General features: G+C 45.2%; 1 protein-coding gene across 1 annotated transcript in view; it reads left to right on the top strand.

The window, feature by feature from the left end:
- LOC142195098 (mannosyl-oligosaccharide 1,2-alpha-mannosidase IA-like) overlaps positions 1–26,398 on the top strand; it is a 107,041-nt gene that overhangs the window by 40,143 nt on the left and 40,500 nt on the right. The window contains exons 4-5 of the mRNA XM_075264623.1: positions 3,937–4,052; positions 4,848–4,928. Coding sequence (XP_075120724.1) covers positions 3,937–4,052; positions 4,848–4,928 — 197 coding nt within the window. The remainder of the gene's footprint in view (positions 1–3,936; positions 4,053–4,847; positions 4,929–26,398) is intronic.

Genomic DNA, 26,398 nt, shown 5'->3' with positions numbered 1-26,398 from the left:
TCTAAAATGTGCTTGACATTTATTATGTATGTATGGATATCTACACTAGGCTGATAAATCTCAAGGCAGTCACCAAAAAACTGTTTCCTTTGGGGTATATACATGCTTAAGTGGCTAGAAGCCGTCTTCTTTAGTATTTGGAAAATCTAGTATGTTATATAAATTTAAAGAAAAAAATGCACTTTTTACTGAAGGAGATTTCAAGGCAAAAATATTTTTTTTGAAAAAAAGATCAGTTAGTGCTATTAAATAGGACCTTTGACGTCCTCTGGCACCCGCAGTATTCTATACCGCTAGAAAGCTGACAATGAGCTGACTTCAGTACACTCTCAGCTTTCTCAATGTGAGCCCAGGTGCGGGAGAAATCGGTGCCATTAGTTTCGGCGCCGATATCTCTTCACTGTCAGAAGGGCGAACCTTAACAGTAATAGCATTGTACTGTGGGGGGGGGGGAAGAAGCGGGATGTTCCTTACCACCCAGCGATGACGCTTAGGGTGCATGCACACTGAGTAACGCCGGGCGTGTATGAGAGCCGTACACGCCGGCATTACAGCAGACTGCCGAACACTTCCCATTCACTTCAATGGGAGCGCTCGTAACAGCGGCGTTTACGAGCGCTCCCATTGAAGTGAATGGGAAGTGTTCGGCAGCCCTGCTGTAACGCCGGCGTGTACGGCTCTCATACACACCCGGCGTTCCGTAGTGTGCATGCAGCCTAAGTTGTAAGTCATGCTTTTCTGACTATGAAGAAATATTGGTTCCGAAACATGGCGTATACCGTCAAAGCTGATAGTGTGCTAAATTCATATATACCGCGTGTATTCATATATATTATGTTATACCATATGTGCCAGAGAACATGAAATATCCTCTTTAATAGGCTAATAAGTGCACCCAAATACCTTCAGCAGTGTTTTGAGTGATATGTGGGTTTCTCTAGGAGCTCCTAGCATCTTCTGCATTTGTTTACATGGGTAGCTTTCTGTATGTTTTCCTACAACTACCATGATGCATTGCATTTAGCTAATAGCTGACTCACACTAGCTTCCCCTCTCACTCACAACCGCCCACTACTAGCCCTTCTCAACTGACTAATTTAACCCCTCCACCCTCCCACCCCATCATACTTACCTGTCTTCCTGTCCTGTGCAAAAATGAGTCTTAGGAGACCATTCTAATTGACAAGAATTCGACTACAGGTGAGTCCAGCAGACAGTTAACTATAAATGGAATGTCTTAACAAATAAAATCCCTTCCCATATCAGTCAGAATACTGTAACGAAAGTGATGCAATGGTGCTAAACCCAGCATCAGTTAATTGGAGAAATGCATAGGTTATCAAAGGTCCATGGTTGTGAGCAGGGCTGGTTTTAGACAAACTGTGCCCTGGCAAAATTAAAAGCGGGACCTCAAATGTTGATATACCACCATATTTTCAGTGACAGTACCTTTAATAATGCCCCTTTCTGTCCCCAAAACAGTAACAACCACCCCTCCTTATGACCACACACAATTCAAATAACCACCTTTGTACCGCCTAATAGATTTTTGCACCCCCTCATCAGTTCTTATAGCGCCTCATTATAGTCCCTGCTTATAAACAGTGCCCCATATCAGTAAAAGCCTCCTCATAAATAATAGTGCTCCCTTATAAATAGTCCCCCTTATTAATACTAGCCCTTCTCATAAATAATAGTTCTCCTTATAAATAATAGTTCACTTTATCAATATTAGCCCTCTTAAAATAATACCCCCTTTAATAATGCCCTCCTTAGAAAGTTTCCCTCTTATAAATAAAAGCAACCACATTATAATAACTGCATATATATATATATATATATATATATATATATATATATACTGTCTGGTGGCCTATTATAAATAGTTCTTTCCTTATAAATAATAGCCCCCTTATCCCCTTATATATAATTTCCTCTTATAATAGCCCACTTATATTTAACAGTCTCCCCCTTATAACAATTCACCTTATATATAATAGTTTCTCTACTATTATAGACCCTTATACTGTATATAATAGTCTCCCCTTATAAATAACAGTTCGCTGTGTATATATAACAGACTCTTCCTTATATAATAGTTCCTCCCTAATACATAATAGTTACATATATATAACAGTCTTCCCCTTATAACAGCCCCCTTTATATATAAGTCCTCTCTTTTAATAGCAATCCTTATATCTAATAGTTCCTTTCCTGTGCATGTCCCTTGGATCTCTACCGGGGTCGGAGCACTTCTCCGTTTACTAAAGTCCACCACCATCTCCTTGGTCTTCCCAGCATTAATCCTGAGGTGATTCTGCTGGCACCATTCAACAAAGTCCCGGTTTAAGTCTCTGTATTCCCCATCGTTACCATTCGTGATGAGGCCTACTATTGCAGAGTCATCGGAGTACTTCTGTAAGTAACAGCTGGATGAGTTGTGCCTAAAGTCAGCAGTGTACAGTGTGAAGAGAAATGGGGCAAGAACTGTACCTTGTGGTGCCCCTGTACTACAGATCACAGTGTCAGACACACAGTCCTGGGCTCTCACATACTGAGGGCGGTTTGTGAGGTAGTCTAGGATCCAGTTGGACAGGTGATGGTCCACTCCACCAAGGTTCAGCTTCTCCCTCAGTAGCCCTGGCTGAATGGTGTTGAAAGCACTGGAGAAGTCAAAGAACATTATTCTCACAGTGTTCCCGGGTTTCTCCAGGTGAGAGAGAGCTCTGTGTAGAAGGTGGATGATGGCGTCATCTACCCCAATGCCCGGCCGATAGGCAAACTGTAGGGGGTCCAGAGTGGAGCTCACTAGAGGGCGTAGGTGTGTCAGGACCAGTCTCTCTAGGACCTTCATCAGGTGTAATGTCAGTGCTACAGGTCGGTAGTCATTGTAGCCCATCTATATATATTAACCTCCTATAAATAATAGTTTGCCCCCTTAGCCGGTAATCCCTTTCCAGAAAACCATAAGTTTTGTACTCACTTTACCGCGCTCCCATGATGAGCGGAGCAGCCGAAGTCTCTCCTTGTAGTAGTGGCACTGGTGGCGTGAAGCAGTGATGTCATTATGCCACCTTCTCCACGACATCCTGTGTGCTATCAGTGGTCCTCTATGGCAGAGCAGGGACTCTTCAGCTCAGCACAGTACGCGATACAGCTGTGGAGTCTGATACTCCCCTTGGGGACAGGGGACATAGGCAATTGCTCAGTTTGCCTCCTCCCCCCAACGCTGGCCCTGGTTGTGAGTTCCCTTTGATGACTTCAGTTGCTTCAAAAGTTATTCAAGGGTCAATGTTTTGCCTAGGGACAGTGGAACATGCTGTGGTATTTAATGGTATAGTCGACGATCAATATGGGGTAAAGTAACATCCCAACCCACACTGAACTCATCAAAAAGTTATTGAGTCATGTTTTAAGACCAAATTGTTGCTTAACCCTTTCCTGCTCTGTAACGTACTATTACATTGTTCTCTTTTCTACTCTTTTTCCACTCTAGAAAATCTGCATAAAAAAGCAGCTTTTTGTGGCCTCAGCCTAAAAACACTACTCAAAGTGCAGACACTCCTTAATATCAGATGATATTTTGACCAAAATATACAAATGTGCAACCTTAGTCAAGGGTTCACATTATGTTGGACTAGGACTGAGTCAAAAATACTATACTGAACTGTGCTGTGTGAACCTGGCTTAAGGGTCATATTTTACCATATTCTTTTTAAGCCACTAGCATTAATACAGAGATTCTTCTTATATCCTTGTAATAGGTTTAGTGACATCCATAGCTTTCCAAGTATAGCAGTGTTATATAATATATTAGGTACCCTGTGATGAATATAATGGGCTTGAATGCTTTGTTTGGTCTTGACTTGCAATTGTCATTAATCATCATAATCTAACAAAGGGATTACACTGCAGTTATTTCCTTCTTCCAAACAGGGGGATTAAAAGGTGCTACAATAGTGGATGCCCTGGACACTCTCTTCATAATGGATTTGCAGGAAGAGTTTGAAGATGCAGCAAAGTGGGTAGAAAACAGTCTAGACCTGAACGTGGTAAGAATTCGTCTCATTAAAAACTATATATATTCCCATGACCCGTGTGCAGGTCGTATTTTCCAGACTTAACACGGTTGTGCAAACAGATTTGGCTGCCTCATAGTCAGTTATGATGCAGTGAGCACCTGAATGGCTGGATTGTTACTATAGTGAATGGTTCAATACTCTAGTGATATGGCCATTTGGGATCTCATTGCATCATACCTGACTGATACAGCGAGATCTATTCACACAATCATGTTCAGTTCTATAAATCCCATCCATAGACCAGGTTTCCTAACCAATATTCTCTTGTGTGAATTTGGCCTTAAATGAGCATAGGATGCACACATTACAGTTAGATAGCATTGGCAGTGTGCCGATACTTCAATATAGTAAATCTGTGCCCGTCCCTGGTTCAGCGGCACACAGAGAATTAGATTTTGTGAAATGAAAAACTGATCGAAGAAAGTCCTTAGGAGAAAATATAGCCTATTCTTGTAAACCACAGGGTAACATAATAGAAGCACATTTTCCACTTGATATAGCCTGTTGTTATGTTTGTAGAGTATTCCTGAAATATAAATTATAACTCACTTAGACGTCTATTACATGCCTTAATGAAGTGCTGTTGACTGTCCTCCAAGCTGAAGAAGTGTCTCCCTCTGGATGCAATTACTCTGATCAACTTTATGATTATATACTACTTTAAGAAGGGTAGATGATGTATGACGGATCTCTAGCCACATAAAGTGTAAGGGTATCTAGCCTTCATGTTGCATTATACTATACAGTGTATCTTTTTTCCCTTAGAACGGAGAGGCTTCATTATTTGAAGTTAACATCCGATACATAGGAGGGTTGCTCTCTGCCTACTACCTGACAGGAAAAGAGGTAAGAGAAAATTATTTTAGGCCAGGGCTCCACATTGCGAAAACGTTGCAATCTGGCCATTTTACCTGCAAAGTGGATCGGATTCTGGCTAATCTCTGCAGACGATTTTGGCTGCGGCACGCTATGTAGGGCTTTAGCCTCAATGTGTCTTTTTATATTGTGTATTGAAAATGTGAAACATAGTTTAGATCAGCAGGATGACTTTGTCTGCAGTGCTGACTACAAGCAGCATAATACAATAGATGAACAAAGATTTCCTACACAAAGTAGGAACAACTGAATAGGAAGTGAAGTACTCTGAAGATGTTTTATGAGGCTGCATGTGTTTTTCTTGCAGATTTAGCTGTGGTTTTGGTTGTCAAATTTTTTTAATAAAAGTTTCTACAAATAAGAAAAAACAGTGAGACCTGAAAGGTCATAAAACAAAAAAAAACAGAGTGGCCAACATGGCCCAGATTCTCGAGTACATAAAGGTACGTAAAGGTACTGCAGGTTAAATAAGGGACCCGACAAGTTACATTATACGGTATATCATTAGCTGAACAGAATAGGTTGAGAGCTCTGATAATATGTAATGCAAAACTTGGGCAGATAGCCATGACACTCGAGACAAAGAAATGCAGATGCTGAGAACAAGACTTGCATAAACAAAAGACAAAGAAGTTAAAGATGTGTATTAAAACTTTGGGTGAGGCAAAGGGTTAAAGAAGAGAAAGGGAGCTGGTGGAGGATTGTGAAGATGAAACTCCACCTCAGCTGAGACCACCATTGTAGGTGTGCTTCCATGGTCCCCGTATGTTTTCGAATTTGTCTATCAGGTCGGCTAGCATATTGAACAAATCATTATTCACCATGATCCATAACATCTTTGTCAGTAGTGTAACTTTGTAACTTTGCTGGGCCACCTACCCTCTCCCCTATTCTTCTCATTAAAGATTTTATTAGGTTTTTCAGTAATATATTTAACATCGATTGAAATATAACTGCATCAAGAACAATGTTGGGGTGAAGGGAGGAGGATGTGGATAGGCAGCGGGAGGGAAGACTACACATAGGAGCTGGACAATAGGAAAAGGGGGCAGGGAGGGAACATAAAGTTCTGTTACAGCAGAGCTATACATCATGAGAGCAACTTAGACTCAAACAAAGTCAATCAACTGAGGGGAATGTTGGCCTCTCAACAATTAGAAGCTTGTAATTAAGTATTTGGGTGTTAGGGAGATAAGGAGGGGGAGAGCAGAGGCGTAAGCTGGTAACATGAGGGTAGGAGAGGTTGGAGAGGGTCTAGGGAAGAGAGGTTGGAAAGGCAAATTGGAAGGCAGTAGAGTAATAAATAGCGTTCCACAAAAGCCACACTTACTGGTGTGAGCTATCATGTTTGAGTTCAGCAAGAAGGTCCTCCATATGGCAAATGTGAAGCACTTCCTGCAGCCAAATCACTATGGAGGTAGAGAAGTATGATGGACCTGGTCGCAACTAATAAAAAAAAACAAAGTCAATCAACTGAGGGAGATGTTTGCCTCTCAACAATTATAGGTGTAAGCTGATTACCGGCAAAATAATTGAGGGGGTGTACATCTCACCCAGACTACTAAGATGGGTGAGATGAGAAAACTCCAGAAAGAATGTTTCTCAGCAGATAACTATTGTCTGCTGAGGGTTATTTCAGAGTTCTGGTTACTGGACTGGATTTTTAGGAATGGCAAGTAGGATTGGTAGTGGGACCCGTCATTCCACCACCCCCCCTCCTGTCCACACTTTGGAGATGTTCCAGCAGCGACCCAGCTGCAGAGAATCTTCTCATCAAGGGACCTTAAGAAGCCAGCTCCAGCAGCAGCAACACTTTGGGCAGAACTTGGCTGGAGAGCCAACAGAGAGGTCATATTTTTGGAGCTGTGTCCTGAATGATTCTACTGGCTTTTGATTTCTGTTATTCTAGGTGAGGTAACCTATTCTATATTTAGTTAAAGCCTAGCCAGGCAGGGATTTATTTTTGTATTGTTTCCTTTTGTTGCTTCACTATATTTTTGAGTGAAAATAAAACTCTACCTTTGTTTTGGACTAAAGAAACTGGACTTGTGTGTCTATGCCACCCCACCTAGCAACCCCAGATCCTGACAGAGGCTTGTAATTTAGTATTTGGGAGATTAAGGAGATAGGGTTTAATTACTCTGCGTGTACTTTTTATTACTCTGCGTCACCTGCAGCAAAAGGGCATGCGGGAGATATATATAGTCCAGTCTGCTGTACGAGTTATGGGCATGGGATTAAACTTAACAACCCCTCTCTTCCATATTAAGAATGCACCAGGAGCCGCACAGCAGCATGGAGTGTAGGAATTTTTGAAGCTTGTTAAGAGCGTTGTAGGGGATATGTATCTTACCAGAGGAGGAGTCAAGTAAAAGGTTAATGGTTAGGCTGAGATCGCCACACAGAATGAGGTGACCTCGTGTGAAGGACTGGAACTTGGTTAGAGTAGATATGAGGAAAGGTACCTAGCTAGAGTTGAGGGAATAAAGTTTAACTATAGTCATACCTCAATAGCAAAAAAGAAAATAGGAAGGGCACTCACCCACAAAGAGGCTCATCTTCATAAAAAAAACTTCCTTTATTAGGGTATCACATCTTTAAAAACAGATTCTTCTAGGGAGGGAAGTACAGCATCAATGGCAAGAAAGGCAAAAGCCGTTTCGCGCTTCTACATGTGCTTTTTCAAGCCTCAAAATTTGCATTTGTTTCTCAATGCTGCCCATCGGTTGTTGAGCACTCCCACGGCTCCATATATAAGAGGTTGTATTCCTTCTATTTGCCTCCGGCCTACCAGCAGTTACATCATATACAGGCTCAGCAGTGCCATCCTGACCATTTCTGTACTCTTGCATTCGATTACATAGTCATACCTCCCAACTTTTGAAGAGCCGAAAGAGGGACAAAATATGCAGCGCACGTGCGCGTCACGGAAAACTTAGCTCCGCCCACTTTTATGTTTACTCCGCTCATTCTCATTCATTTTTCATGTGCCCCCACACAGTATAAACTTCCTACAGTCACCTGTAAATTATATTCCCCCCTCCATCTCTCCCAATTTCATATAACCCCTTTATCTGCCCCCAGTTTATGTCCCCCCCTCCATCTCTGCCCCCAGTTTCATGTCCCCCCCTCCATCTCTGCTCCCAGTTTCATGTCCCCCCATCTCTGCCCCCAGTTTCATGTCCCCCCATTTCTGCCCCAGATTCATGTCCCCCCATCTCTTCCCCCAGATTCATGTCTCCCCCCTTCATCTTCCCCAGTGTCATGCCGTTCTCCCCCCTTCATCTGCCCCAGTGTCATGCCGTTCTCCCCCCCTTCATCTGCCCCAGTGCCATGCCATGCCGTTCTCCCCCCCTTCATCTGCCCCAGTGTCATGCCGTTCTCCCCCTCCTTCATCTGCCCCAGTGTCATGCCATTCTCCCCCCTTCATATGCCCCAATGTCATGCCGTTCTCCCCCCTTTCATCTGCCCCAGTGCCATGCCATGCCGTTCTCCCCCCATTCATTTGCCTCAGTGTCATGCCGTTCTCCCCCCTTTAATCTGCCCCAGTGCCATGCCATGCCGTTCTTCCCCCCTTCATTTGCCCCAGTATCATGCCGTTACCCCCTCCTTCATCTGCCCCAGTGCCATGCCGTTCTGCCCCCTTCATCTACCCCAGTGTCATGCCGTTCACCCCCTTCATCTGCTCTAGTGCCATGCCATGCCGTTCTCCCCCCCTCATATGCCCCAAGTTTCATAGGCCCCCTACATTACATTCCCCTCACTGTTTAACACAAACAAATACTTATACTCACCTTCCAACGCTCCCCCGCCACTCTCTCCGCGCTCTCACTCCACTCACATAGTTGTAGGCCCGATGTGACGTCATCACATCGCGCCTACACATGCCAAAGCCGGAGCGCAGCGGTAAGGCAGGAGCTGAGCTGTGACAGCTCCTGCTTTACTCGCTTATATGTTCAACTCCTCCAGACGCCGATGAGTTGAAATCGGGACATACCTCCCGCCGACCGGGACCGCGGGACAGGACACTGAATTCGTGAATGTCCTGCGGAAATCGGGACGGTTGGGAGGTATGACTATAGTGTATATGACACCATATATTTTGCATATAATGAATAAATATCAAGCTTATGGATGTAAGAGTGAGTCAAGTATTTTAAATGGTAGGTATTTGTGGAAGAAGGTAGCCACCACTTTAGGTTTCCCCAGTGAGCTACTGCTGTGGGACCACAGAGAATAATAGCAGTTTTTGATCATAGCTGTGTACAGCTAGAAAATGGGTCTCTTGTAGGACTTGTGAGCGGTTTTCTGGCATATTTCAGCCTTTGACATTAAAGAGTGACAGAGAAATTTCTGACATGGGAAGAGGTGGGACTGAAGGAGGGATAAGAAAAGTGGGGGTTCAGGAGCAGGAGTAAAGAGGAGAGAAAGTTGATTGTAGGGCAGGGGAGAGGTGGATAGCTGCTTTCAGAGGGCCCAGAGTATAATAATTGTTCATGGGTGTTCACAATGCGGCATAATACTGTTTGTAGGGGCCACTTTGGGGCATCATACGGTTATAGCTTTATAAAACTAAATAAATGGAAAAGATTAACGAAGAGGTGAACATTTTAATACAGTAGTTTGAGATTGTGTTTTGGCATACATATGCCTATGAATGGCGCATGCTATCAATATGTATAATTCATATTTGGATTTACAAAGCTGAACCAAAATATAATATGGTATAATGAAATATGATGCCCTGTGTCTGTACAGCAGAGCCCACTTATAAGGCCCTCTGCTTTTCTATGGCGGTGTTTTCTATATTTGCTTTGGAATTCAGCGGATTAATACATTGCTTTGGCGTTTTAGTGCTATTTTTGTTACTTCCACCCTTCTTGTGAGTGCAGCTGATTACAACACATACATAGGATCATGAAATGTTAATCAAACATCTCAGGGGTATCATCTCCGCTGACTCCATCCTACAAGCTGCAGATTACTCTCATCAAAGTCTCAATCATGTAAAACAGATTTCTGTTTTATATGCTGAAGGAACTATGCAGACATTTTTGTGATTTTTGCATCTGATTCACATTGGGAAAGATATTTCCTTTTCTAAATAAAGAATACCATTTCTGTTAAAATTGCTAATCTTGCTACAAAGAAGGATAATGTGAAGCTTATCTAAACGTTTGAACAACTTTTGATTTTCTGCCAACATTTATGTCATTAATACATTATTTAACATTCTTTATTAAAGGGACTCTAAGTTTATTCAACTGTCACCAACGTGTAACAGAGCACCATTGTTATGTATGCCATTTATGTAGATACGGAAAAAAACAAGTTTGGAATCTTATGGAAATGAGACAGTTATTGCACTGGAGGACGGCCTCCAGCCCTGGGAGCATTGCTTTTGCAGATCAGACCCCTACCATCTCTGTCTACATCACCCCATCCAGTGGGGGGAGAACCTCTGTTTTATACATTATCTGTCCTACTTGAGTAGTGTTCCAGAAGCTGAAGGCCCGCCCCCAGTGCATCAGCTGCCTCATCTGCGTATCACTATAAGGCTGAGACCCCACATTGCGGAAACGCAGCTTTTTTTGTTGCAGATTTTGTTGTGTTTTTTTGAGCCAAAGCCAAGAATGGCTACAAAAGAAATGGGAGATATATAGGAAGTTCTTACACTTCTCCATTCTGCTCAATCCACTCCTGGCTTTGGCTAAAAGAAAACCGCAACAAAATCTGCAACAAATAAATCTGCGTTTCTGCAACATAGGGCCTTAGCCTAAAGATGTTTTTCTCCAAATCTACAAAAGTGGCATACATACCAAAGGTATGCTGTTTATCACTGTAATGTTCTCTATAATGTGGTGGAAGCAGTTGAAAATAGTAGTTGTGAGAGGTGGTAGACTCCCTTTGATGGATTTTGGCTTCTTTCCATGAAATTTTGCAGAGATCTATAGAGAGAAGTTGAGGCTGTGGGGGGCATTTTAATTTCTTATATCTCATGTATCCTAAAATGTAGAAACATGCTGTAATAAATAATGAATGCTACCTATTGTATCTTGAATTATTCGTTGAGACTTATAAAGATATCATTTATCAGCTGTGCTATGTAAAAGTACAGGATTTAATGTGTGAATGGGGGTTTAGTATTGTCACTCACATTGAGTTTAAGAGGTGCTGGCAGGCATTCAAATTCTGGTCGTGGCTGCCAATGCGAGGGAGATGACAGCCAGATTTCTGTATGATTAGCATTTCTTTAAAATCACCATACATACTCTTAGAATATAAAAATTGCCCAGACAGATACACAGTACGGGATTTAGCTATAGACAGTGCAGAAGTAGAGGTTGAAATCACAAAGATGTCACTCATTGAAAACATAGGCTATAGAAGCGGTATATATGTATATAGAGCTCCCATAATCTGACTGTGTTATTAAGTGGTGATTTCTCTGGAAATAATAAAGGTAACTGCAGCATATTAACCGGTTAAGGACCAGGCCCAAAAGTATGTTAAAGACCAGGCCTCTTTTTTCAAAACTGACATGTGTCACTTTAAATGGCAATAACTTTGAGACGCTTTAACTTACACAAATGAATTTGAGTTTGTTTTCTCGTAACACATTATACTTCATGTTAGTGGTAAACACTAATCAATATTTTTGCATTTATTTATAAAAAAAGCTAGGAAATTTGATGGAAATTTGAAAAAAATTGCAATTTTCAAAATGTGAAATTCTCTGCTTTTCAGGCAGATTGTCATACCATCCAAATACATGAATAAATATTATCTCCCATATCTCTGCTTTATATTGGCATCATCTTTTGATTGTCTTTTAATTTATTTTGGACGTCACAAGGCTTACAAGTGTAACAGCAATTTTCCAGATTTACAAGAAAATTCTCCAAACCAATTTTTTAGGGACCACTTCAGTTCTGAAAGTAATTATAAAGGCCTGTATAATAGAAACCCCATAAATTACCCCATTTTCAAAACTGCACCCCTCAAATTATTCAAAACAGCATTTGGGATGTTTGTTAACCCTTTAAGCATTTCATAAGAATAAAAATAATATGGCAGTGAAATTTAGACATTTCATTTTTTTTCACTAATACATTCATTTAGACCCAAAATTAACACATTCACAAAGGGTTGAAGGAGAAAATGCATCTGACAGTTTATTGTGCAATTTCTCCCGTGCACAGAAATACCCCACATGTGGGTGTAAACTGATTTTTGGGCACACGGCAGTGCATGGAAGGGAAGGAGTGACACTGGGTGTTTGAACAGCAGATTTTGCTGGAATAATTTTCAGCGCCATGCCTTATTTGCAGAGACCCTAGAGTACCAAAACAATGGAAACCCCCCAAAAGTGACCCCATTTTAGAATCCACACCCCTCACAGAATTCATCAAGGGGTATAGTCAGCATTTAGACTCTACAGTTGTTTCACAGATTTTACTAACATTGGGATGTGTAAATGAAAAATTACTAAAATGTCACTTTCTCTCCAAAGTTTTCATTTTCACAAGGGGTTAAAGGAGTAAAAGCCCCCCACAGTTTGTTAAACAATTTCTCCTGAACATGGCAATACCCCATATGTGGCTATAATCTGCTGTATGGGAACATGGCGGGGCTCAGAATGGAAGGAGCGCTATTTGGCTTTTGGATGGCAGATTTTGCTGGAATAATTTTAGGTGCCATGTCGCATTAGCAGAGCCCCTAGAGAACCAATACAGTGGAAACCCCCTAAAAGTGACCCCATTTGGGAAACTACACCCCCCACAGAACATATTAAAGGGTAGAGTGAGCATTTTGACCCTACAGCTGTTTCACAGATTTTATTAACATTGGGCCATGAAAATGAAAAATTACTTTTTTTCCAACAAACTGTCAATTTAGCCCCAAATTTTTAATTTTCACAAGAGGATAAAGGAGAAAAAGCTCCCTAAAGTTCGTTACACAAATTCTGCTGAACACAGAAATGCCCCATATGTGGTCATAATCTGCTGTATGGGAACATGGCGGGGCTCAGAATGGAAAGAGGGCTATTTGGCTTTTGGAGGGCAGATTTTGCTGGAATATTTTTCAGGTCCCATGTCGCATTTGCAGAGCCCCTAAAGTACCAATACAGTGGAAACCCCCTATAAGTGACCCCATTTTGGAAACTACACCCCTCATAGAATTTGTCTAGGGGTAGAGTGAGTATTTTGGCCTCACAGGTGTTTCACAGATTTTATTAACATTGGGACGTGAAAATGAAAAATTACTTTTTTTCCCAATAAATCGTCCATTTAGCGCCATAGTTTTAATTTTGCAAATAGTTTAAGAATTAAAAGCCCCCCACAGTTTGTTACACAATTTCTTCTGAACACGGCAATACCCCATATGTGGCCAAAATCTGCTGTATGGGTACATGCTGGGGCTCAGAATGGAAAGAGCGCTATTTGGATTTTGGAGGGCAGATGTTGCTGGAATAGTTTTCAGGGGCCATGTCGCATTTGCAGAGCCCCTAAAGTATCAATACAATGGAAACCCCTCAAAAGTGACCCCATTTTAGAAACTACACCTGTCAAGGAATGAATCAAGGGGTATTATCATTTTGAGCCTAAAATGCTTCCCAAAAATTAATGTACAAAATGAAAATTGAAATTTTTAAAAATATGCCATTTCGGTGCCCAATACGTTGCACCCACTTTGTGTTGTCAGAGACCTGCACTCCTAAAACTATTAAGTGGGCCATCCCGGGGGTCAAAAAATTATATATGTGGGTGTAAACTGCTGCTTGGGCACACAGCAGGGCTCAGAAGGGAAGGACCACTGTGCGTTTTAGCTTTTGGGGTACAGATTTAGAGGGACCCTCTGGGCGCCATGATGTTTTTGCAGAGACCTGGAGGTTCCAGTAAACTGGAATTCACCAAGAAGTGACCCCATTTTGTAGGGGCAATTTTAGGGTCTCTGCAAATGTGACATGGTGTCCAAAAACGAAGAATCTAAATCTGCACTCCAAAAGCACATATTGCTCCTTCACATCTGCACCCTGCTGGGTACCCAAATAGCAGTGTATGCCCACATGTATGACACTGGTGTACCCCGGATAACGTACTTAATGCCATATGTGGGTAGAAATGGCTGTTTGAGCACAGCTGGGGACAGAAGGGAAGGAGCGCTATTTTGGTTTTTGGAGCACAGTTTGGTTTTTGGACGTCATGCCACTTTTGCAAAGCCCCTGAATTGCCAATAAAGTGGAATCCGCAGACATGTCACCCTATTTTGGACATTACCCCACTGATGGGATTTATCAAGTGGTGTAGCGAGAATTTTTAACCCTTGAGTGTTGCATTTATTTAGTTTCCAGAAATGAAATCGCAACTGATAGAGAAGTTAAAAATGAAAATTTTACAGATTTGCCATTTCAGTGTGCAACATGTTGTGCCCGACTTATGTCAGCAGAGACACTCCAAAAACTGTTTAACGGGTATCCCAGGCACAAGAGCTTTTAGAGCGTTCATCTCTGATACAAGGTGGGCACAACATATTACGCACTGAAAGGACTTATTCCTGGAAAAATGGTCATTTTCACCTCTCACAATCCACTACAGTTATAGTTATATATATAAAGTTATAGCAACACTTGGGGGTTAAAAATGCTGTCTGTACCCCTGGATAAATCCTTCAGGGGTGTAGTTTCCAAAATAAGGTAATTTATCAGGGGATTCCAAATTACTGGTGCTTCAGCTTTACAAAAGTGTCATGGCATCCAAAAACCAAACCGTCTGTGCTCCAAAAACCAAATGACCCTTCTTCCCTTCTGTGTCCGGCTGTGCCCTAATATCAGTTTATACCCACATATGACATTACGTGCATTATCCCGGGTACACCAGTGTCATACATGTGTCATACATGTGTCATAAACTGCAGTTTGGACGTACAGCAGGGCGCAGAAGGGAAGGAGCGCTATGCGGCTTTTGGAGTACAGATTCAGATGTTTGGTATCTGGACGCCATGTCATGTTTGTAGAGCCTGTAAGGTACCAGAAAAGTGGATTCCAGGGGGTACCAGGAGTGACCCCATTTTGAAAACTGCACCCCTCAAAGAATTTATCAGGGGGTGTAGTGAGTATTAGTATCCCGGACGTGACTGCACAGCGGATGGCGAAGAGGGAATGTATAAGCTGTGCGGAGGACATTGCAGACACCAAATTCCCGACTATGTCCCCGTAGCTCCTATGATTGGGGGAGTCACTCTGGGGGTCACTTTAGGGGTCACTTCTGGTGTCTGTTCCCTCATAAGCTGTAAATCTGGGGTGTCCCCTGATATTCGCTTGCACAGCTTATATATTCCCTTCCTGACGCCGCCAGTTGTATTCTAATAATTTGGCGATTTTTGAGGGTTTTTGTCTTCACATTGTGAGATGCTATATTTTCTTTATTTTTCTGGTGACGTGGCCATATAAGGGCTTATTCTTTGCGGGATGAGATGCATTTCGTAATGAAATCATTTTTGGGTGTCTACATCTTATTGAATACATTTTATTAACCCTTTTTTGCTGGATTTAAAAAAAAAAAATCAATCCTGGCATTGAGTTTTACTTTTTTAATTTTACACCATGCAGCGTACAGTATAAGTAACATGTTCCCTTTATTCTGCGGGTCGGTACGGTTACGGTGATACCTCATTTATAGTATTTTTTTATGTGTTACTAGTTCTGCAGAGGAAAAACACATTTGGGGACATAAATCAATGTTTTTTGCATCGCATCTTCTAAGAGGCGTAACATTTTTAATTTTCGGTTGACAGTGTTGGTTGAGGGCTTATTTTTTGCGGGACAACCTGCGCTTTTTATTGGTACTGTTGTCGGATGCATATGACTTTTTGATCACTTTTTATAGCATATTTTGTATGGTGAGATGGCGAAAAATCATTACTTCCGGCGAGTTTTTTCCGTTTTTTTTTTTCCGGCGTTCGCCGTGTACATTAAATATTATTTCAGTTTTATTGTACAGATTGTTACGGACGAGACAATACCAAATATGCATTGTTTTTATTACTTTTTAGTTCTTTTTTTATATAATTCATTTTCTATTGAGAAAAAGGGATTTTTGGGCTTTATAACTTTATTAATTTTTTTCATACACTTCATTTTATTTTTTTTTACATTTTTTTTTTACTTTTTCATGTGTCCATTTAGGACACTTCAATCAGCAATACTTTGCTGATATAGAATGCCATGTGAGACACAGCATGCAGGTGTCCCACATGGCATTCCGTAGCAGGATGTCAGGCTGTGTAGACGCACAGCCTGACATCAGAAGGTCCTGGCAGGATCACCAGGTATGTGGGGGCTCCGGGCAGTCTGGGGTCACTGGCCAGACCCCAGACTACCTTTTACTGCTATCGGCACCCTCCGATCTCGCCGCGGGGGGTACCGATCAGCTTCAATTGTCGGCGGATGCCTTTCGATCGCGCCGTGATGTTTCAGTGATGTAACTCAGTTCCGACTGGACGTTATTGAGGAAGGGGATAGGTGTTAGTAACACCTAACCCCCGTCCTCCCCGCACCCCTCCCCCCGCGAAATAGGTACCTAAAGACAGGACGTATTTTTACAATAGTCCGGTCTTTAGGTACCTGGACCGCAGGCCGTAAATTTACGTACGGCGGTCCTTAACCGGTTAAAGTTGAGAATATCTTCTTTCATATGTCCGACTGCATGTACGACTTTGTGTCCGACTAAAAAAAAACCCGTTTCGCCGCGGAGAGGCAGAAGATGCACACGGGCCGTCAGTTTGCAAATCCATTCAAGTGAATGGGTTTGAAAACTGACCACTGGGTTTCCGTCCCCTGTCCAGTTCCTTAGGCAGAAGACGGAAACCAGTTGGTTTGGACAAAGTGGAGACCGGGCGCAGATGTGAACCCTCCCTTATCAGAAGTAGCTAGGTTTTCAAGGTGGAGAACATGGATTTCAGCACAGAATTTCACAGATAGGAGCCAAAATGTGTTAATTTATAGAGATGAGCGAACAATGTTCTATCGAACTCGTGTTCGATCGGATATTAGGCTGTTCGGCATGTTCGAATCGAATCGAACACCACGTGGTAAAGTGCGCCATTACTCGATTCCCCTCCCACCTTCCCTGGTGCCTTTTTTTCTCCAATAACAGCGCAGGGTAGGTGGGACAGGAACTACGACACCGGTGACGTTGAAAAAAGTAGGAAAAACCCATTGGCTGCTGAAAACATGTGACCTCTAATTTAAAAGAACAGCGCCGCCCAGGTTCGCGTCATTCTGAGCTTGCAATTCACCGAGGACGGAGGTTTCCGTCCATTTAGCTAGGGCTTAGATTCTGGGTAGGCAGGGACAGGCTAGGATAGGAAGGAGAAGACAACCAACAGCTCTTGTAAGAGCTAAATTCCAGGGAGAAGCTTGTCAGTGTAACGTGGCACTGACAGGCTCAATCGCCGCAACCCAGCTTTCCCAGCATCCTGAATGGAATACACTGACAGTGTATTCCCGTATACCCTATACATACACCCAAAATCCCCGTTCCAACGTTGTGCCCCCCCACCTTCACCCCAGAAATACCCTGCAAGTCCCCTAGCAATAGAATTGGGGCTATATACACCCACTATTTTTGCTACTGCCGTATAGTGCCATTGTCTGACTGGGAATTCCAAGAATATATTGGTTTTACAAATACCCTCATTTCTTGCTACTGCCATATAGTGCCATTGTCTGACTGGGAATTCCAAGAATATATTGGGTTTACAAATACCCTCATTTCTTGCTACTGCCATATAGTGCCATTGTCTGACTGGGAATTCCAAGAATATATTGGGTTTACAAATACCCTCATTTCTTGCTACTGCCATATAGTGCCATTGTCTGACTGGGAATTCCAAGAATATATTGGGTTTACAAATACCCTCATTTCTTGCTACTGCTATATAGTGCCATTGTCTGACTGGGAATTCCAATAATATATTGGGGTTACAAATACCTTCAAGTTCTGCCACTGACATATAGTGCCAGTTTCTGACTGGGAATTCAAAGAATATATTGGGGTTACAAATACCCTCATTTCTTGCTACTGCCATATAGTGCCATTGTCTGACTGGGAATTCCAAGAATATATTGGGTTTACAAATACCCTCATTTCTTGCTACTGCTATATAGTGCCATTGTCTGACTGGGAATTCAAAGAATATATTGGGGTTACAAATACCCTCATTTCTTGCTACTGCCATATAGTGCCATTGTCTGACTGGGAATTCCAGTAATATATTGGGGTTACAAATACCTTCAAGTTCTGCCACTGACATATAGTGCCAGTTTCTGACTGGGAATTCAAAGAATATATTGGGTTTACAAATACCCTCATTTCTTGCTACTGCCATATAGTGCCAGTTTCTGACTGGGAATTCAAAGAATATATTGGGGTTACAAATACCCTCATTTCTTGCTACTGCCATATAGTGCCAGTTTCTGACTGGGAATTCAAAGAATATATTGGGGTTACAAATACCCTCATTTCTTGCTACTGCCATATAGTGCCATTGTCTGACTGGGAATTCCAATAATATATTGGGGTTACAATTACCTTCAAGTTCTGCCACTGACATATAGTGCCAGTTTCTGACTGGGAATTCAAAGAATATATTGGGGTTACAAATACCCTCATTTCTTGCTACTGCCATATAGTGCCATTGTCTGACTGGGAATTCCAAGAATATATTGGGTTTACAAATACCCTCATTTCTTGCTACTGCTATATAGTGCCATTGTCTGACTGGGAATTCCAATAATATATTGGGGTTACAAATACCTTCAAGTTCTGCCACTGACATATAGTGCCAGTTTCTGACTGGGAATTCAAAGAATATATTGGGGTTACAAATACCCTCATTTCTTGCTACTGCCATATAGTGCCATTGTCTGACTGGGAATTCCAAGAATATATTGGGTTTACAAATACCCTCATTTCTTGCTACTGCTATATAGTGCCATTGTCTGACTGGGAATTCCAATAATATATTGGGGTTACAAATACCTTCAAGTTCTGCCACTGACATATAGTGCCAGTTTCTGACTGGGAATTCAAAGAATATATTGGGGTTACAAATACCCTCATTTCTTGCTACTGCCATATAGTGCCATTGTCTGACTGGGAATTCCAAGAATATATTGGGTTTACAAATACCCTTATTTCTTGCTACTGCCATATAGTGCCATTCATTGTCTGACTGGGAATTCCAAGAATATATTGGGGTTACAAATACCCTCATTTCTTGCTACTGCCATATAGTGCCAGTTTCTGACTGGGAATTAAAAATGCGCAAGGCTCCCAGAAAGGGACGTGGACGAGGCCGTGGGCGAGGTCGGGGGAATGGTTCTAGGGAGCAAGGTAGCAGTGAAGCCACAGGGCGTCCCGTGCCTACTCCTGTGGGGCAGCAAGCATTGCGCCACTCCACAGTGCCAGGGTTGCTTGCCACATTAACTAAACTGCAGGGTACAAACCTTAGTAGGCCCGAGAACCAGGAACAGGTCTTGCAATGGCTGTCGGATAACGCTTACAGCACATTGTCCAGCAGCCAGTCAGACTCTGCCTCCTCTCCTCCTATTACCCAACAGTCTTGTCCTCCTTCCTCCCAAAATTCCCAAGCTTCACAGAACAATAACCCCAACTGTCCCTGCTCCCCAGAGCTGTTCTCCGCTCCTTTCATTGTCCCTCAACCTGCCCCTCCATGTCGCAATTCCACGAACCTAACAGAGGAGCATCTGTGTCCAGATGCTCAAACACTAGAGTCTCCTCCATCTCCGTTCGATTTGGTGGTGGATGACCAGCAACCCACCCTCATCGACGACGATGTGACGCAGTTGCCGTCAGGGCATCCAGTTGACCTGCGCATTGTGCGGGAGGAGGAGATGAGACAGGAGTTGGAAGAGGAAGTGGTGGATGATGAGGACACTGACCCGACCTGGACAGGGGGGATGTCAAGCGGGGAAAGTAGTGTGGATGTTGAGGCAGGTGCAGCACCAAAAAGGGTAGCTAGAGGCAGAGGCAGAGGTCAGCAGCTTAGGCGAAGCCAGGCCACACCCGGAATCTCCCAAGATGTTCCAGTTCGTACCCAGCCCCGAAAAACTCCCACCTCGAGGGCACGTTTCTCGAAGGTGTGGAGTTTTTTCAAGGAATGCGCCGAGGACAGATATAGTGTTGTCTGCACAATTTGCCTCTCGAAATTGATTAGGGGCTCTGAGAAGAGCAACCTGTCCACCACTTCAATGCGCCGTCATTTGGAATCCAAGCACTGGAATCAGTGGCAGGCAGCAACGGCAGGACAAAGGCCGCCTGCCGTTCACGCCACTGCCTCTGCCTCTGCCACTGTCACTGCTGACTGTGCTGGCGATGCACTCCAGAGGGCGAGCCAGGACACCACTTCATCTGCCTCCGCCACTTTGTTGACTTCTTCCTCATCCTCCCCTGTTCCTGTCTTATCTCCTTCTCCTGCACCATCAAAGGCACCATCAGGCGCTTCTTTACAACAACCCACCATCTCTCAGACATTGGAGCGGCGGCAGAAATACACCGCTAACCACCCACACACGCAAGCCTTGAACGCCAACATCGCTAAACTGCTGGCCCAGGAGATGTTTGCGTTCCGGCTTGTTGAAACTCCCACCTTCCTGGACCTGATGGCAACTGCGGCACCTCGCTATGCCGTCCCTAGCCGTCACTACTTCTCCCGGTGTGCCGTCCCCGCCTTGCACCAGCACGTGTCACTCAACATCAGGCGGGCCCTTAGTTCCGCGCTTTGCACAAAGGTCCACTTGACCACCGACGCGTGGACAAGTGCATGCGGACAGGGACGCTACATTTCACTGACGGCACACTGGGTGAATGTAGTTGAGGCTGGGACTGCTTCCCAAACTGGCCCGGTGTACCTCGTCTCCCCGCCTAACATTCCTGGCAGGGACACGAGAAGAACACCCCCCTCCTCCTCCTCCTCCACCTCCTCCTCCTCCGCCACCGCCTCCTCCTCCACCACCGCATCCGCCTCCTCCTCCGCTGTTAGATTGACCCCAGCTACGAGTTGGAAACGTTGCAGCACTGGCGTTGGTAGACGTCAGCAGGCCGTGCTGAAGCTGATCAGCTTGGGGGACAGACAGCACACTACCTCCGAGGTGAGTGATGCCCTCCTCGATGAGATGGCAATATGGTTTGAGCCGCTGCACCTGGGCCCAGGCATGGTCGTTTGTGATAACGGCCGGAACCTGGTAGCAGCTCTGGAGCTTGCCAGACTCCAACATGTTCCATGCCTGGCCCATGTCTTCAACCTAGTGGTGCAACGTTTCCTAAAGAGTTACCCCAATGTTCCAGAGCTACTGGTGAAAGTGCAGCGCATGTGCGCCCACTTTCGCAAGTCGACAGTAGCCGCTGCTAGCTTAAAATCTCTCCAGCAACGCCTGCATGTGCCACAACACCGGCTTTTGTGCGACGTCCCCACACGCTGGAACTCAACGTTTCAGATGTTGAATAGAGTGGTTGAGCAGCAGAGACCTTTGATGGAATACCAGCTACAAAACCCTAGGGTGCCACAAAGTCAGCTGCCTCAGTTTCTCATCCATGAGTGGCCATGGATGAGAAACCTTTGTGACATCCTACGGGTGTTTGAGGAGTCCACAAGGAGGGTGAGCTCTGAGGATGCGATGGTGAGCCTTACAATCCCGCTCTTGTGTGTTCTGAGAGAATCCCTGATTGACATCAGGGATAACTCAGATCACACAGAGGAGTCAGGGATAGCATCCGATCCGTCACAGCTGAAGAGTAGGTCCACACATCTGTCCGCTTCATCGCGTTTAATGGAGGAGGAGGAGGAGGAGGAGGAAGAAGAGTTGTCCGATGATGTGATGGTGATACAGGAGGCTTCCAGGCAACTTCGAATCGTCCCATTGTTGCAGCGCGGATGGGTAGACATGGACGATGAGGAGGAAATGGAGATTGAACTTTCCGGTGGGGCCAGAGGAGTCATGCCAACTAACACTGTGGCAGACATGGCTGAGTTCATGTTGGGGTGCTTTACAACCGACAAGCGTATTGTCAAAATCATGGAGGACAACCAGTACTGGATCTTTGCTATCCTTGACCCCCGGTATAAAAACAACATCTCCTCTTTTATTCCGGTAGAGGGGAGGGCCAATCGCATTAATGCTTGCCACAAGCAATTGGTGCAGAATATGATGGAGATGTTTCCAGCATGTGACGTTGGCGGCAGGGAGGGCAGTTCCTCCAGTAGGCGACCAAGTTCTCACCGGTCCACACAAACGAGGGGCACACTGTCTAAGGTCTGGGACACCTTGATGGCACCCCCTCGCCAAAGTGCCGCCACGGAGGGTCCTAGTGTCACCAGGCGTGAGAAGTATAGGCGCATGTTGCGGGAATACCTTTCTGACCACAGCCCTGTCCTCTCCGACCCCTCTGCGCCCTACACGTATTGGGTGTCGAAGTTGGACCTGTGGCTTGAACTTGCCCTATATGCCTTGGAGGTGCTGTCCTGTCCTGCCGCCAGCGTCCTATCTGAGAGGGTGTTCAGTGCAGCCGGTGGCATCATCACTGACAAGCGCACCCGTCTGTCAGCTGAGAGTGCCGACCGGCTCACTTTGATAAAAATGAACCACCACTGGATAGAGCCTTCATTTTTGTGCCCACCTGTGTAAAGCACCCCAACATGAAACTCCATGTCTGTGCTCAACCTCTCCAATTCCTCCGCATCCTCATACTCATCCACCATAAGCGTTGCACAATTCTGCTAATACTAGGCTCCCTCCACCCTGATTCCCCCCAACTCTGCTGGTTAGAGGCTCCCTCCACCCTGATTTCCCCCAACTCTGCTGGTTAGAGGCTCCCTCCACCCTGATTTCCCCCAACTCTGCTGGTTAGAGGCTCCCTCCACCCTGATTTCCCACAACTCTGTTGGTTAGAGGCTCCCTCCACCGTGCTTTCCCACAACTCTGCTGGTTAGAGGCTCCCTCCACCCTGATTTCCCACAACTCTGCTGGTTAGAGGCTCCCTCCACCCTGATTTCCCACAACTCTGCTGGTTAGAGGCTCCCTCCACCATGAATTGGTCCAAACTGGGGTTTTTAGAGGCTCCCTCCACCATGAATTTGGCCAAACTGGGGTTTTTAGAGGCTCCCTCCACCATGAATTGGTCCAAACTGGGGTTTTTAGAGGCTCCCTCCACCATGAATTGGTCCAAACTGGGGTTTTTAGAGGCTCCCTCCACCATGAATTTGGCCAAACTGGGGTTTTTAGAGGCTCCCTCCACCATGAATTGGTCCAAACTGGGCTGTTTAGAGGCTCCCTCCACCATGAATTGGTCCAAACTGGGGTTTTTAGAGGCTCCCTCCACCATGAATTTGCCCAAACTGAGGTTTTTAGAGGCTCCCTCCACCATGAATTGGTCCAAACTGGGCTGTTTAGAGGCTCCCTCCACCATGAATTGGTCCAAACTGGGGGTTTTAGAGGCTCCCTCCACCATGAATTTGCCCAAACTGGGCTGTTTAGAGGCTCCCTCCACCATGAATTTGGCCAAACTGGGGTTTTTAGAGGCTCCCTCCACCATGAATTGGTCCAAACTGGGCTGTTTAGAGGCTCCCTCCACCATGAATTGGTCCAAACTGGGGTTTTTAGAGGCTCCCTCCACCATGAATTTGCCAAACTGGGCTGTTTAGAGGCTCCCTCCACCATGAATTTGCCCAAACTGGGCTGTTTAGAGGCTCCCTCCACCATGAATTGGTCCAAACTGGGGTTTTTAGAGGCTCCCTCCACCATGAATTGGTCCAAACTGGGGTTTTTAGAGGCTCCCTCCACCATGAATTTGCCCAAACTGGGCTGTTTAGAGGCTGCCTCCACCACGAATTGGTCCAAACTGGGCTGTTTAGAGGCTCCCTCCACCATGAATTGGTCCAAACTGGGGTTTTTAGAGGCTCCCTCCACCATGAATTTGGCCAAACTGGGCTGTTTAGAGGCTCCCTCCACCATGAATTGGTCCAAACTGGGGTTTTTAGAGGCTCCCTCCACCATGAATTTGGCCAAACTGGGGTTTTTAGAGGCTCCCTCCACCATGAATTGGTCCAAACTGGGCTGTTTAGAGGCTCCCTCCACCATGAATTGGTCCAAACTGGGCTGTTTAGAGGCTCCCTCCACCATGAATTGGTCCAAACTGGGGTTTTTAGAGGCTCCCTCAACCATGAATTGGTCCAAACTGGGGTTTTTAGAGGCTCCCTCCACCATGAATTGGTCCAAACTGGGCTGTTTAGAGGCTCCCTCCACCATGAATTGGTCCAAACTGGGCTGTTTAGAGGCGCCCTCCACCATGAATTGGTCCAAACTAGGGTTTTTAGAGGCTCCCTCCACCATGAATTGGTCCAAACTGGGGTTTTTAGAGGCTCCCTCCACCATGAATTTGCCCAAACTCTGCTGGTTAGAGGCTCAATCCACCCTGATTTTCAAAACAAATGTTGGTGCCATCCTCAACTTACTACAAGGGCCAAATTCACTGCTGGTGACAAGCTCTCCTCACTCCAAGTGCCAAATACACGTTTCAAGGTGTTTTCCTACTGTCTGAGAGGTGGTATTGAGTGTGTAAAGTGTGTAGTTGTTAGGCTGTGATGTTGGGGTAATAGAGGGTCTTTGGTGTGTTAGATGCCCCCAGACATGCTTCCCCTGCTGTCCCAGTGTCATTCCAGAGGTGTTGGTATCATTTCCTGTGGTGTGATAGTGGACTTGGTGACCCTCCAGACACGGATTTGGGTTTCCCTCTTAACAAGTATATGTTCCCCATAGACTATAATGGGGTTCGAAACCCGTTCGAACACACGAACAGTGAGCGGCTGTTCGAATCGAATTTCGAACCTCGAACATTTTAGTGTTCGCTCATCTCTATTAATTTATTGATGACACAAAAGCTTTTAGAAAGTTCAAGTTCCGGGGCCCAATGTAAAACCTGTAACAGAGCACCAAATTACAATGTACTTTACTACATTTATACTACTTTGGGCGCCTTCTGGTCCAACTACTACCTACCGGCTTTACACTAACCTAGTAAAGTATAGCTTCAACTTTTTATGATAAAGATTGGAGCAGTCTGTACCAAGCCCATTGTTCATTTTATATGGAAAACTATGGTACAGGTCCTCTTTAAGGTCTGTTGTGCAGTTATCCTATTAATATTATAAAATGTTCGGATGTTTGTTCCTCAATCACAGCCAAACGGCTGAACGGATTGGGGGGAACTTTCACGCACACCTACATAATTCCCACGAAATATGCATAGGCTACTTTAAATGTGGGTCACTCACCCCAAATCGCCACCGTCACCCTCCAAAGACCCCTCTGCCTCGGCTATAGAAGCTGGCATTCTGCCAGCCCAGGTCTTTCCACGCACCTCCTATTGGTGCATGGCAGGGTGTAGGCGGGCTAGGGAGCCAGCGCTGCAGCACCATACGTTGCCGGCAAGGTGTGGGCGGGCCGATTGACCGGGAAGACCGTAATAAACATGGCCCACCACCCCTCTCACCCTTAAGCAAGCTGCTCCCGCAGCTCAGCTGACTAAGATGGCATTTCCTCTGCCGGCGCTGCGTGGTGTGTGTGCCGCGCTGGCACCCGGAGAAAGCTGACCTGTCCTGATGTCCTCTGCCGGTGCGTGGGCGCTACGCTGCTCCTTCCCTGCTATATTCCTTCTCCGCGTCGGCAGCCGGACCAAGCTGCGGGGCCGGCGTCATGTTCCTATGGCAGCCGGGAGGCGTGCGCAGGGTCCCTGTCCTGTCGGTCTTTTGCTCCTACTGCAGCCTAGGCTACACAACCTGCAGTAGAAGCGCTGGTATAGCTTAGCATAAAACCGGCGCTTCTACTGCTACGTGCCATAGGCTGCAGTAGGAGCGAAAGACCGACAGCCCGGGGACCCTGCGCACGCCTCCCAGCTGCCATAGGAACATGACGCCGGACCCGCAGCTTGGTCCGGCTGCTGACGCGGAGAAGGAATATAGCGGGGAAGGAGCAGCGCAGCGCCCACACACCGGCAGAGTACATCAGGACAGGTCAGCCTTCTCCGGGTGCCGCCGCGGCACACACACCACGCAGCGCCGGCAGAGGAAATGCCATCTTAGTCAGCTGAGCTGCTTGCTTAAGGGTGAGAGGGGTGGTGGGGCATGGGTGATCTGTAGGGGCCGAGGGTGGGGGGGGTTGCTGGTTTAGGGGTGGTGCTGGTGGTAGGGGTTAGAGAGGAGGCAGGGGGGGGTCGGGTTTCACACCAGAGGACAGAAGGCAAGTAGGGGGGGGGAACCAAAGTCACGGGTGGGTGGTGCTGGGGGGAAGAGGTAGGAGGTGACTGTAACTCTAAAGGGGGAAAGGGGGCCGGGGACGCGGGTGGGGGGTAAGGGGAGAG

This window comes from Leptodactylus fuscus, chromosome 2 (assembly GCF_031893055.1).
Source record: "Leptodactylus fuscus isolate aLepFus1 chromosome 2, aLepFus1.hap2, whole genome shotgun sequence".
Classification (NCBI taxonomy): domain Eukaryota; kingdom Metazoa; phylum Chordata; class Amphibia; order Anura; family Leptodactylidae; genus Leptodactylus; species Leptodactylus fuscus.
The sequence above is the reverse complement of the archived record's forward strand: the minus strand, read 5'-3'. Positions and strand labels throughout refer to the sequence as shown.